At 38.9% G+C, this 14,013-nt stretch overlaps 2 protein-coding genes across 2 annotated transcripts in view; one reads left to right on the forward strand and one right to left on the reverse strand.

Moving 5' to 3' along the window:
• Positions 1 to 12,431, reverse strand: part of DIS3 (DIS3 homolog, exosome endoribonuclease and 3'-5' exoribonuclease) — a 20,075-nt gene extending 7,644 nt beyond the window's left edge. Inside the window, exons 1-15 of the mRNA XM_068182310.1 lie at positions 12,151 to 12,431; positions 9,810 to 9,967; positions 8,900 to 9,093; positions 8,714 to 8,787; positions 7,504 to 7,671; positions 6,446 to 6,610; positions 5,418 to 5,531; positions 5,193 to 5,330; positions 3,991 to 4,137; positions 3,119 to 3,235; positions 2,220 to 2,321; positions 1,587 to 1,651; positions 1,394 to 1,478; positions 677 to 804; positions 138 to 224 (exon numbers count right to left, since the gene is read on the reverse strand). Of these exons, the coding sequence (XP_068038411.1) occupies positions 138 to 224; positions 677 to 804; positions 1,394 to 1,478; positions 1,587 to 1,651; positions 2,220 to 2,321; positions 3,119 to 3,235; positions 3,991 to 4,137; positions 5,193 to 5,330; positions 5,418 to 5,531; positions 6,446 to 6,610; positions 7,504 to 7,671; positions 8,714 to 8,787; positions 8,900 to 9,093; positions 9,810 to 9,967; positions 12,151 to 12,390 (1,982 nt within the window). The 5' untranslated portion in view covers positions 12,391 to 12,431. The remainder of the gene's footprint in view (positions 1 to 137; positions 225 to 676; positions 805 to 1,393; positions 1,479 to 1,586; positions 1,652 to 2,219; positions 2,322 to 3,118; positions 3,236 to 3,990; positions 4,138 to 5,192; positions 5,331 to 5,417; positions 5,532 to 6,445; positions 6,611 to 7,503; positions 7,672 to 8,713; positions 8,788 to 8,899; positions 9,094 to 9,809; positions 9,968 to 12,150) is intronic.
• Positions 12,264 to 14,013, forward strand: part of PIBF1 (progesterone immunomodulatory binding factor 1) — a 108,961-nt gene continuing 107,211 nt past the window's right edge. The window contains exons 1-2 of the mRNA XM_068182315.1: positions 12,264 to 12,382; positions 13,689 to 14,004. Of these exons, the coding sequence (XP_068038416.1) occupies positions 13,753 to 14,004 (252 nt within the window). The 5' untranslated portion in view covers positions 12,264 to 12,382; positions 13,689 to 13,752. The remainder of the gene's footprint in view (positions 12,383 to 13,688; positions 14,005 to 14,013) is intronic.

Genomic DNA, 14,013 nt, shown 5'->3' on the forward strand with positions numbered 1-14,013 from the left:
TTCCACCTCAAACCATCCTCTAATTCTATGATGGCTCTGCACTATTACAGGAACTTTGTAAACCTTTAAATGTTGCAACTTAAACATGTCTTTAATTCCATCCCTACCCTGAATTAACTAAAAAATAAAATGCATACTTAAGCTCCTTAGTCTGCAGATCAATAGGATCGTGAGTTTCACTGTCCATGTGGAAACGAACTTCTGGTGACGCAAGGGTCAAGGCTCTGCAACATAGTTAAGTGGTAGTAAAAAATTACAGTAAAGCAGATACAGCAGCTGAGCTGCAAGCCTGTAACATCATCTGGGGTTACCGTGACACTAATTTAAAATTAGCAGAAATTAAAAATAAAATTGTGTAATGTTCAAATTTGCAGGAAATGTCAAGCAAATACACACCATAGAAGCTCCTAAAATTTCAAATGCTACTCCTCTAGTTGTGCTTTTATGACTCTGTGAGATCCACATTGATTGATCTTGAAGAAAAAGTTAATATCCCAAGTTTATATATTTTGGGAAATAAGGATAAGCATTCTTATGCAAATTAAAATGGCAAAATACTTCTCTTTCACAAGACTTTCACTAGAAAAATGGACACAGAACCATAATATATTTTGACAGCAAGAACAGTCAGAAAAAAAGGTAGGGGAAAAGCTAACAGGTACACTGCACGGCTTACCCATTATCAATTCTTTTCTTCTTCAGAATTTTTGCTAATTTGTTTAGTCCACGTAGGCTGGTAGTAATATCATCATTCATAGTTGCTGAATCGATTCTCATCTGTGCTTCAGCATATGTAAGAGAAGCCTTGAAGAGGTTAAAAAAAACAGACATCATGATACATAATTGAACACTAAAAAAAAACATAGTTCTTTCTATCTTGCAGAACATGTAGCTTACTGTCCTAACTTGGTTCACAATAATACAAAGCTTTACATTCAATACCTAAATGCCTGTTATTCACAAAGAATAATGGACAAGTGAGGACAGATCTAGCTAAGATATTAAGATATACCAGGCATTTACAGTGGGTTTTTTCTTTTTTTGCTGATCACGTGTGTTTTATACATTGGAAGTCTAATTTTCAGAAATGTATTGACCATCCACAGAATCCACTGAATTTAACTGATTAGCTGGTATGTATCAGCGACGTCCTATATGCATCGTACACACAGTAACTGCACACATAAACAATGCAGCCTTAGAGGCTGAGAAGAACACTGAAGAATCAAACATTTTCTTTATTTTTAGTATTTCAGCACTATCTTCTAATTCTAATGAAATATAAATAATTAATCAGAAAGAAAACTTTAATATCAAGTTTGTTGGTAATTGTATTTATAATACAGTGTACAGCTTTTTATTTCAGAATTATAGTAATATTTACATGACTTACCTTGGAATTAATAATACTCTTTGTAAATCTGGTTTTTAGAATTTCAGCCTTATGGTTCATTTCCCATATGCATGAAAATGCAAGCCTGTGAGGGAGAGAGAGAGAGAGAGAAGGAGGGGACAATCTCTTAAAATCCCTACATAAACCACAGTAGTTTCTTGCCAAGATCAAAGTATGGGTCATATACATATACCTGTCCACATTAGATCTCAGAGAACATAAGTTGGAACTAAGTAGCTCTGGAACCATATCAATCCTCTGCAAAGTAAATAATAAAATAAGTTAGTATTTTAACTTCCTGATTTCCAATATAATAAAAGCTTGGAGATTTTTTTTTGGCCAAAAAAGAAAAGTAAGCCACTTTAAGAAAAATAATTCCAAGATTCATTTTAGTTACCATCTTTTTAGTACCAGTGATTTTGGAAAAGAAATCATGGTCTGGAATAAATAACCAGGACTAAATCTAATTTTATGCATTAAAGAATGCAAATCACAGGAACCTTCAGAGATTTAGCAATCACAAAAAAACACAAAAAACAATGGAAAAGGCAAAACTGGGCCACTTCTTCAATTTCAGATTGAAATTAAAACAGTATTCCAGTTTCAGAACCACTTGCTAATAATGCTTCAAACCAGTGTTGAATGGGCTATTGTCCAGATAGTGGTTTTTAACAGATAAACCAGAAAATAAAATTGTCTTAGACAAACTGTCTACTTTTTTTTCCTCCTTAGTTCAGAGAGAATCTCTCCACTCCCAAGAATTAAAAGAGGAAAGAAATGAAAATCCAACCACATAATCACAAAGGAAGCTGTAGAAAATAATTACTTTTTCACACAGATACACTGTTGTTCCTCTTTTTACTGACTCCTCATCCAAAGCATTTCCAGGGCGAATAAAATGACTGACATCTGCAATATGTACACCAACCTAAAAAACAAGTATCATGTTAGGCACCTTATGAAAGAGAAACAGTTTTCAGAGTGAAAGAAACTTTCCCACATTTTTACAAACCAATTTATCCATTCCCAGATCCTTTGAGCAGCTCCCATATTTCATATTAAGAATAGTTTAAACCTACCACACTGATATTAAAAAAGTAACAGTTGCAGCAATTATTCAAAAAACGGCATTTGTACACTTAGGGGAAGTTATATTCATGACTAATGCAGCTTTTCTTTGAGGGCCCAAATAACCTCTTTCATGTTCTTCAAGACTCACTGCAAACTTCTTTTTGCTTTTCTGTTCGCTGGACTTTTTAGTCTGGCACACCTTACTATTACAGTAGCAAATTAATTTCAAAAGAAGACAATCTGACTGAATCAGATATAAGGAAGTAGAGAGCTGGTGTTAAGCCTGTAGCTTTTTACTGCCTTTTTAAAAATAAAATAGTAATTCCACAGGCATTACAGCAGTAGCTTAGTTTTTTCTTTTTTCATAGCTCCTTACCCTAGCTGTAAATATCCTTGTTTATACTACATAGCTAAAGCAGTAAATAAATTTTATGCTAAATTGTCATGCCAAATGAGGACAAAGCAGGGTGAATTTAGAAGACACTAAATTCCCACTTTTGACACTGATCTGATGCAAATTAACTCCCCTTTTTATTACCATCTTGCAGCTGTGCAAACACCATTAATTTATTTATAACAGATCTGGAGCTTTGCATATGTATTTGTAAAATAAAGGAAGAAGTAAGTAAATAAATTACTAGATTGATACAATACCTCTAGATTTCCATTTCCTATTTCTCTGCAATGCAATGCATCATCAATATCTGTACAACCAGGAGGATCAACACTACAAACATTCAGATGCCTTAAGTCCTCCCTGTGTTTCATATCCTGAAATTTAAAAGAAACAAAAAATTGTTTTCAAGAACACCTTCCTTTTCCAAGTAAAAATGATCATTTGAGAAAGGCACGTTACATAAGATTTTCCCCAGCAACCAAGTATTTTCAGAATGTTTATTTTGTTTTGGGCGGTTTGTTTGATTTATGAGAAGATCAAAACAGATATGCAGAAACTACAATGACAGAAAAAACAACACAGAAGATTAAGTACTAATTTTTTTTGTTTGTTTTACAGAAATGAGGAAGAGAATCAGAACACAACCATAGTTTCATCACAATCTTAGAATTAGCAGGATGAGGAACTGAGATTTTTTTCAAGTAAAATTTTGACTGATGTCCAGCTGAATGACGTGTCTTGGATATGACTGCTCTGAAGTCTAGCTTTCTAAGGCTTAGATGTCTAGATAATTGAAAGGAACTGCACACTTTGTAAAGTATCTATCCTTGCAAAATAGCTATCTCTCTCCTTTAAAAAAATCTTCTTTTATCTTTATTCTTTAACAAAACCTGCTGTATCATCTTTATCTTAAAATATTTATCCCCAACGAATGCCGTTTTAGCCAAAATGCAAAAACTTGAAGAGCTCATGTTTCCATAGGAAATCCAGCTGAAAGTTCCCACTAAGACAGAACAGTCCTGCACAACTATTCTCGTCTATTTCTGGTGCATTGGGATATTCTAGAATGTCAGAGTTTGCATTGAAGGCGAAGGCACAGTAATTGCTACAATAATTTACAAATTATTACCTCTTCTGTAATGCTCCATGGCATTTTTGGTAGGAAACTAAGGACAGCTTGAGAAAAAGCCTGGTGAGGAACATCATGTTCAAGCAGAAGAACTTCTGTCTCTGTCTCTTTATCTCCAGCGCTTCCCAAATTCTTTACAAAATGACCCTGAGGAATAATACAGGTATATATACACACACATAGATCAAGCAATACCATTTGTCCAAAAGTAAGTATGTAAGAACATTAACCCTTAGGTTATTCTTGTATTAAATTACACAGTGGAAGCAATCTTTTTTAATTTGGTTAACTTTCTCATCTTTAGGAGAAATTTGATTTTAAACATTTATTTGATGCAGTAAGTCTGAACCGAGTCCATCCAGACTATTTCCTTAAAATGAGTCTAAATTCTTCACAATTAAGACTCCAAAACTTATAAACATGAAATCATTTTTGGAGGAAGGAAAACCACTGCTGCAAAAGCAGCAGAACTAATTCACTCTCATTTCTCTATGGGTTAACCTTTTGCCATGTATCTCACACCCTAATACCACATCAACTCGGCTTTCTTCCTCACTTCTCTGCAGCAATGCTGTCTTTGTCTTAATGCTTTTTCCATATATTCCACATTCCCTTCAATTCTCTTAAACTAGTGGGAGACACCTGTGCTCTGCTTCAATACAAGCTGTGCATTCCCACAGAAGTCACCGAAAGACTTCAAAACCTGGCTAGTGTTCAATACAAATGGAAGGCAGCGTCCTCAGTTTCTCATACAGTCTCTTATTTATACTGAACTTTTAACTACTTTTACCCTACTGGCAATTTGAGTGCACTGCGTGCATTTGTCAAATTTCTGCTAGAACAGTGATTGGTATGTGTGAATGAGCAAAATCAGAGCGAAAGATTTGCACCTCTAGGAACCCAGACTTTATATAGATTAACTAGTCCCTGGTTAATCTATATAAAGCACCTTAATATATGTATATGTTCACTGCAGAACTGGATGAGTAAGCTTTTTAAGTATGATAACCCCATAGCTGGTTTTAAGTGCAAATTAAATCATTTGGGGGCTTCCTTAATTTGCACCATCAAATGATACCTCATCAAATTTAAACCTCATCTCAACACTGTTTGCAGTTACTCAGTGTTGCAGATAAATATTTCACCTAAGAAACACAAAAAATCAAGTAGTTAAAAGTTCAGAAAAAAATGCCTAAACTTACATTAGGATACCTGGAATTCCTGGGCCAACCATCAATAGCAACAATTATTCTTTGCCCTTCCAATGTATCTGCTTGTCTGGTTTCTATTCGAATGCGAGGAATTCTGCGATCAGCTGGTGTAAACAAATGGCGCCTTGCCTATGGACAACCAGAAAAAGGAACAATTCATTTCCAAATGAAGAAGAAAAAACAACCCTGCACTTAGTAAGTGGATTATTTCCTCACCTCTTTGATCTGTGACTTGGAAAGCATCCCACAATACGGCCGCCAGTTTCGTTTTATAATGCCCACTACTCTTCCCGTAGGCCTCAGCATGTCCTTGTTAATGGAAGTCTTCAGCTGGTAGAAAACAGGTTGAAAATACCAAAGTGTTTCAACTCATTTTAAGAGTACAGTAGGTAACTTAAAACTTAGTAGCAACATTTTGTAACTCATTCTAAGGACATAAATTCTATTATGACTTTATAAATAAAACTTCCTGTGCCTTCCTGTGCTTTGCGTGACTTTCAATATTTTCAGTATGTGACACGACTGAAATCACATCAGTATGTGATGTGACTTAGCAGAGACAGTGGGAGAAGACAGTGTTCTGCAGCCTTTTTCTGGTGTTCTTCATTTTTCTGAAAGGATGTCCATTAAGAAAACCCAAACAAATAATATTTTCCAAGTTATTTTACAATCTATTATTTCAATTTTTTGGAGTCCTTTTACACTGCCTGAAAATTCTCCAGTAATTCTTCACATAATTATTAAAAAACATTCCTATGAAATTCAGTGGAAAGATAGTAAGTGGATTTTTAAAGAAATTATCTTCTTGTACAGGGCATACATGCATGTGCAGGCATGCACATTATGTGGGATTACTGCAAGACCCAAAAATATTTTACAATAGGTTCCAAATGCATGTATTGCCTATAAAAAGTGACTGTCAGCATGATACAACACCAACTCTAACAAATCCTAGTCTGCGTAACAGTAAATACAGATTTACTTATTACATGACTACCACTCAGTAACTTTTGAATTCATTACACTTAATAAAGTAATGTGGGAATTTTGAGCAGAGACTAATTGAAAATGATCCATTTTATCCACCATCATGTATTTAACACAACTGTACAACTCCAATTAAGTTTTATGATTTCTGTATTCGCATTTTATAAGGACGATATATAAATCTAAAGCCTAACACAGGGTACCACAGATTACATCTCTTTCATAACACCAGTTAAGAAAGATTATTTCTTTCATACAATGTTTTCTTTCTCCTCTTCATTTTCAATGTTCTCTTCATTCTGGCCATCGTCTTGCAAGACAACTGAGGATGGTGCCACCCATTCATCTTTTGCCAACAGCTCCACGGCTACAACATCTTCATGAATTGCTCGGTTTAAATGTTTCAGGCCCTGTACAATTATCTGGATTTTTTTAGAAAACAAAATGGAAATGCAAATATTCATTATCATGAAAACAGGAGACCCAAATCTAGAGCAGTGTAACAGAAGAGTAAACATGTTTGACAGGCTTTACATTCCAAAGAACATTTTAAAGTATGGTTGTGATGCACTTTTTTCCTCCGCTGAAGTTTCTTACAGTACAGATGATCGTATTCCAATTGCTCTTATAAGAAATATGCTTCCCCTGGTTTTGTTTGTTTTTTTTTTTTTTAATTAAGTCAGACAATTCTATTTTTGCAGGATACTGAGAAAGAGGAACAGAAGAGAGACAAGAGAAGTACCTCCAGCTGCCATAAATAGGAAGAGAGGAGACAACTGCCACTGCTTGGAAACAGTGTTTGTACAACTGCACCAACCAAGAATCCAGCAGGCAGATGGATGGATGAACTGCTAGGTGGGAAACAGCTCATCTACTCCTCACCAGGCAGGAAAACAGCAGGGGAAAACAAAGCAAGAGATCCCCCCACAAGGGCTCATGACTGTTTTTTCCCCTGAAAATCCTCCTACACAGTTGTTCCTTTGTCTTTCACCATATATCTCAAACTGATTTTAAAAACTGTTAAGAGGTCAGTTAAAAAACTACTAACAACCAAGCTTAATCTTTATTTTACCAATTACTTTATCAAATTGTAATTTAAATACATTATTATTTTTTTCCAAAAAGAGCACAGTCAGCATTTCAGCAGTCTATATCCATACACATGAAATATGAAAACATCAGCAAGAAGATCAGAAAAAAACACAGAAGAGTAAAATATTACTCCATTTTAACATATGTCACCATGAAATAATTAAATTTTAAGTCATTCCTAAGGCTAGTTAAATTACTGCATGGAGGTAAAATTAAAACTCACCTCTTTGCTCTCTTCAGCATCTCCATGAACCCAAACAGTAGCTTCAAGATAATTCTCTCTGTTTGCCCTGTAAGTTCCTTGGAGGTAAATACCAGATTTTATTCCTTGCTGCAATTTGCTAAGAGGAATATGTTCTGGGAATATTATTTTTCCACCTTCTATTTCTTTCTTTAGAAAAAAATAGAAACAGAAGAGGATATTTTCAGTATTTTATATTCATGCTAATTTCAAAACCAAGCTCTGGAACATGACACACTTAAGCTAACAAACTCTCTAATTCTAACTGTGTGTAGGTATGAATATGCACAAAAATAAAAAACTATTATTAAGCAGTACTTTTTCTAATGAAGCATCAAAAGCATAAAAATGTGGCAATTCTAGGAACTTTTGTTTTTCTGCAGTTCCTTAAAAACATACTGCACAATTTTATGTTGATTGGATATAGAGACTAAACAGATACGTAACCAAGAAAATGTTAGCATAGTAGAGAGTATGGCACATAGTGTATGTACTGTAAGCTATAGGAAACTTTATGAAAATACATTACTGTGACCAAAGTTTGGAGCAGTCAGACAATTGCTTACACCTGAATGATCTACAGTTAACTGCTGAGAATACCTGAGCCCTCTTTCTTCCCACTCTTGCATAGAGCACTATTCTGTTAAAACTAACTCTGATGAAATTAACTTTCCTATTTTTGTGGTAAGTGTTCAGCTATATCAGTTGTATGTGAACAGATGAGTCTTGATTCTGATAAACACAAAGCACAAGGAAATAGAAGAGGATGTAGCTTATATTTGAGCTGCAGCCTGCATTTATGTCAACTTAACTAATAACCAAATGAAAATACTTTTGATCAGTAACTTAACATAGATTTTCCAGCAGACACAAAATCAACATCTAAATGGTTTGCAATATATTTTGTTTTCATTTTGTTGTTTCTGTTATTATTCTCATCTTCACAATAGTTATCTAAAGCAACTGTCTTTTTACAAGATACATACTAACAGGCATATAAGCAGAACTGAAAATGGCTGCAATATTTCCTTTTTATTTTTCAGTTGTCAAAAAGTTAAATTGCCAGAATAGTAATAAAGTCTAAACTCCTTGTATTCTACACGGATGCCAGTACCCTGATATACAGTATGCAATATTATACTGCAAGCTATTTGTGATCAATTTATTTTATAAAAAGAAAATAAAAGCATACCCCTTCATCAGATACACAAGCAAGACGATCTACAAGCTCAGGATTAGCTGTCAAGCTTTTTATATACTCCTCACCTAAAAAAGCACACACATAAATATTTATGCAAGAGATGCATGAGATTTAGGTATCAAGTGACTGTTCAGTTGATTTGAGCAATAAATTACACATACATACTACTTCACTTACATGTATAAGCAGTTATTCCTTCCTCCAGAGCTTTCTCTTTATTAATTCTGTCATTTGTTAAAAATATAACTTGAATCTCTTCCTCGTCCTCTATTTTCTTCAAGTGTTCATTGTACCATTTCACTGCTACCCGAATGGCTCTGTCATTGCGGTCATTAGAAGTTTCTCCCCGCTTTTGCTCTATGTACGTTTCTCTAAATAAATTTTAAAAACAAAGGGACGTGTTTGACAAACCAAAACAAATCCCAGCATTTATCTATATTTAAAATTTTCAGACAAACAAGATCGAGGCTGTTAGGCCAAAAGTATCATTACTGTACCCACTGCTATAAAATGTGTAACACTCCTTAGGCCAGGAGACATGGGTAAAGGAAAATAGGAAGGAAGTATTAATTTCTAACACAACTTTCTCACAGACAATTGAAGAGGTTTGCATTCAAGCTGTTAGAACTGTGGATTCAAGATTCCTTTAACTATGATACTGCAGTATTGGAAACTAATTGTGAGCACAAATAAAGGCAAATTAATTGCATCTCCATTTCTCGGAGCTTTCTGTTACCAACTTAATGGATTTTTGAATTCTGCTACCGACTAAGCTGATGATATTGATAAAGCATTGGAATATGTTTAAAAGGGACACTAAAATGGAAAATCAGTACCTTATTACTCAAGACAACAGTGTTAATTATTCAATATTCTAACTCTCTTTACGTAACATACATGGATTGATACCAACTATAGAAAGAAAAGCTCCTGGAACACCAACTACTTCTCAAAAGGATTCTTTAGAAATATATAGTTCTATGACACCAGTGTAATTTTTCTTCCAGTCCACATGTTCCAGTTTTGTCTTCCACTTTCTTTTACTGGATATCAGCACAACTTTGTTACACCCCATTCCACCCCTTACCTGTGGTGCTCATTGGTGAAAGAATAGAAATGTTTTTCTGGGTTTTGAATCACGTCCCTAATTCGCTTGTACACTGGTGCACTCCGATTCCTGACTTCTTGTAGGACTGTCTGCAGCACAATGACATTCTTAATAACAGGATCTTCAAGGATATCAATCTGAGGAACAAAATGGAAATGAATCAAAACTGTTGTTTAATTCTATCCAATAACAGGACTTGAAATATTTCCTTGGCTAATACATGAAAATCTAACAGGAGCAATGAGTGGGTCTCCTTCTGCCTTTTTCCCCTCACCACTGGGAAACTGGACAGTGTATGAAGTTGCTTTTGCCTCCTTGTGGGAAAAAAAATATGTCAAATAGGATTTTCCAGCTTCTTTGTGACCTAAAGTGAAGATAAGGACTTATTGTGACTTTCAACATATTTGCCCCCAGGGTGTGCAGGATTCCAGACAAATGTAAGGCAGAGTGTACACTAAAAATTTTGCTTACATAAAATGGGTTCCTATAAAATTTATCCTTAGTAAACAAAATGCAACTATGCACATTCTGATGGAAATCTGTAATTTACAGGCTGCCTGCCTCTGTGAGGAATGCGAGCCATAAAATGGTACCCAACTACTCTTACACAACTGATGTGCCTATGCATATGTAGGTTTGAGTTCTCCAGAAACAATCCCACTGTTAAACTGAAATTTTAATTTCCATGGAGTTAAATCAATGGGCATTCTGTGAGCTGCTCTTCACTTTTGAAAGACCTTTTTGTTTTTTAAGGAATTTTGTTAAAATTTTCAGCATTTTGCTTTGCAAACTCCTGACAATAAGACAGAGAAATATACACTAGAAATCCATGTAATCTGTCGGGGAAAAAAGATGGGAGCTTCACTTCCTAACCTTGTGGCAAGAAACTGTGCAAACTCACCTGCAAAATGAGACAGCAGTAAGGCTCTAGAGGGCACAGCTAAAAGAATAAAAAGCAATACCAGACCGAGCTTCTGTGAACCTGATGCTTACATGACCTGAAAGACTTAGAGCCATATTCATAGGAGAAGAAATCCAGCATTATTATATGCATAAGCTGAAGCACCAGGCCAAGTCTTACTGTTGCAAAAGTGTTGCAGTTTCTAGGCAAAACCTTTCCCTACCCTTACCAAGGCTTCCTAATCCCCACTTCTCCAGTTCACCTCAGCACACTCTGATACATTCTCAGAGCATTCTATAGGACACACATACAATTTCACCAACAAGACACCAAGAAGTTCACTTTTAAGAGGCTGAAAACATCCCCTGACCTGCTGTTTTGAGACGAAAATCCTTACAGCTTTTGGGATCTCTGCTAAAACACACAAGTGTTGTTCCCCTCTCCAGAGTACTCCATGTTAGAATTCATGAATTAGTTACAGTCTCGGATGTGTGCACAGGGTTGTTGTACCTTCTACTCAGGTATTCAAAAACAATGAATGGAAAAAGTTAAACATCAAGCTTGGGAATTCCTCCCAGCCTCAAAGTCTACTCTGTGCCCTGCTCAGACTCAATCCTCTGCACAGCTATTGATGAGCTGCAGAGTGAAGCTGCTCCCGTGCTTCCAGAGCTGCACATGGGATGATTTCACACCTTCTATTCATTACAATAAATCAATATCCTTGCATAAAGAACCTAAACCTACACCCTGAAAAGCACAAGAGGCATTTAGAAAAATTCAGCAACCAGAGAGGATCCAAAAATTCAGTGACGACATGAAGATCCCAATCGCTACTTGACAGTCCAGCAACTTTCTCTGCTTGAATTTTCATACCCATACCAGACCACAACGAACAAAATAAATAAATAAATAAATAAATAAATAGATAGATAAATAAATACTGTTCTTTATTCCTACGATTCAGGCAGAGAAAAACCACAAAAACCAAACCAAACAATAACAAAAAAGAAAACAACAAAACAAACAAAAAAATCACACACACACACTCCCCCTCTATAAAACTGGAACATAATCTAAGACCAGACCAGGTTCGCTGATGCTGCAGCCTTCTCCTCAGGAGCTGGCAGGGAAAGAAAAGACTAAACAAGGCGGAAAGAAAGAGCCAGGCAAGGACCTAGCAGCCACAGGAAACACGGGAGGAACCAGAACTGCAGAGCGCTGCCAAACGCGCCCCTCCAGCGCGACGCCAGAACCCACACGGGAACTTCCACCCACAGGGATTCAACACGTCCGGCGCGGGAAGGCTGGAGCCTCCACACGGAGCCCGCTCGGGCCCAGAGGAGGCAGCGGCGGGCCCTCCCCAGCGCTGAGGCGGCCACACCATCCCTCCCTCCCTCCCTCCCTCCCGGAGGCGCTCACCTGGTGCAGGAGCAGGTTGGTGTCGGGCAGGAGGAAGTGCGGCCCGGGGCAGAGGCTGCTGGCGGGGCCGCTGGGCCGCGCCTCCAGCCCGGGCGCGCTCCCGTTGCCGGGCGCGGCGGGGGGGCAGAGGCGGCACGCGGCGGCGCCGCACGCGATGTCGTCGCGCAGGTAATGCTCGCGCACCACCTTCACCACCGCGCCCGCCCGCGTGCGCTTCACGAACGTCCGCGAGGTCAGCATGGCGCGCGGGGCCGGCGGGAAGCGGGAAGGGGGAAGCGGGAAGGGGGAAGCGGGAAGCGGGAAGCGGAAAGGGGGAAGCGGGAAGCGGCGCGGGAAGGGGGAAGGGCGCAGGAAGCGGCGCCGCGGTCGCCGCGGTGATGGCGTGGCGCGCGGCCCCGCCCCCGCCGCGCTGAGGGAGGCGGAAGCGCGCGCGCGCGTGTGGTGGCGCCGCTGCCCGGGGTGAGTGGGGCAGACCCCGGGACTGGCCCCGCCCGGGCTGCTGCTCCCCAGCCCCCGCCGCTGCAGAGGTACCGCTTGGGCAGCTGCCCGGTGCCTTCTGCAGCTCCGGGCATCCTGCCGGACCAACAGCATACGCTCTTCCCGAGCTGCCCCCAGGTGCCGTGGGGCAGGAAGGCGGTGGTGGCCGCCCCGGGAGGGCTGCCCGGCTGTCGCTTGCCCCGGCTCCGAGCGCGGCGTCTCCTCTCCCTGCTGGTCTCTGAGTCTGTAAGTAGCGGCCGTGGTCTGTGCCAGGTGGTTGTAAAGGTCCATGTGGCTGGTGGGTCCAAGCCTGGCAAGAACAGTGCAGCTGCTGCTGAGAAGGCAAAGGCCAGCGAGGTTTGAAAGGAGCTTGTAGCTAGGTCGCGTCCGGGCTCTCCTCCCAGGCACCCGGCCGTAGGATAAGAGGACAAAGCCTCAAGATGCGCCAGGGGAGTGTAAGGTTGGACATTAGGTGGATTTTCTAAACAGGGTGATAAGGCATTGGAATGCGCCGCCAAGGGAGGTGGTGGAGTCACCATGGCTCGAAGTGCTTAAGGAGAGACTGAACGTGGCCCTGAGTACCATGGCAGAGTTGATGAGGGGATTGTACCTACGAGTCGTGGGTTGGACACGGTGATCTCGGAGGTCTTTTCCAATCTGTGTGATTCTGTGATCCAGATATTATTCCTTTATCGTTTTCTCCAGTAAGTCACGTGCCCTCTTATAGGGCACTGTATGCACCTCGTGGGCCTCGGGAGTTTTCAATGCATGTGCTTTTGACAACGTGCATATCTTTATTTAACTATAGCATCATACTAGCAAGCTAGATTCACATTGGTGTTCCCACTGGTATTTAGGTTATTGTAGTCAAAACACTTGATAATGATTGTTCAGGAAGAGGGTCCTCAGGCAGTAGCCCTCCAGAGCTTCTCATAATGTTTTTCTTGGGAGAAAAAAAAAAAATGTTCATGTGATACTGAGAGGCATCGCTTGCTTAGTTGTCTAACGTAGTGGTTCGTTTTTCGTAATGACACTTCATTTAATTGTTTTGATTCTTGCAGTTGATTCTTCAGGAGGCTCATCTCAAAGTATAGCTTAAAAAAGCTTTGCAAATAGTGGAAGAAAATGTCACATAAAAGCTCGAAGGTAATCAAGAAAGTAAATGTTTCTAGCTCCTTGGAATCTGAGGATATCAGCTTGGAAACCACAGTACCAACCGATGATTTTTCTTCCTCTGAAGAGAGAGAAGGTTCTGTAAAAATCACTAAGCAGCTGATTGAACGGAAGGAGTTGCTCCATAATCTTCAACTGCTTAAAATAGAATTATCGCAAAAAAACTTGATGATTGACAACTTGAAAGTTGAATATTTGACCAAGGTAAGTAGT

This window comes from Anomalospiza imberbis, chromosome 2, assembly GCF_031753505.1.
Source record: "Anomalospiza imberbis isolate Cuckoo-Finch-1a 21T00152 chromosome 2, ASM3175350v1, whole genome shotgun sequence".
NCBI lineage: Eukaryota > Metazoa > Chordata > Aves > Passeriformes > Viduidae > Anomalospiza > Anomalospiza imberbis.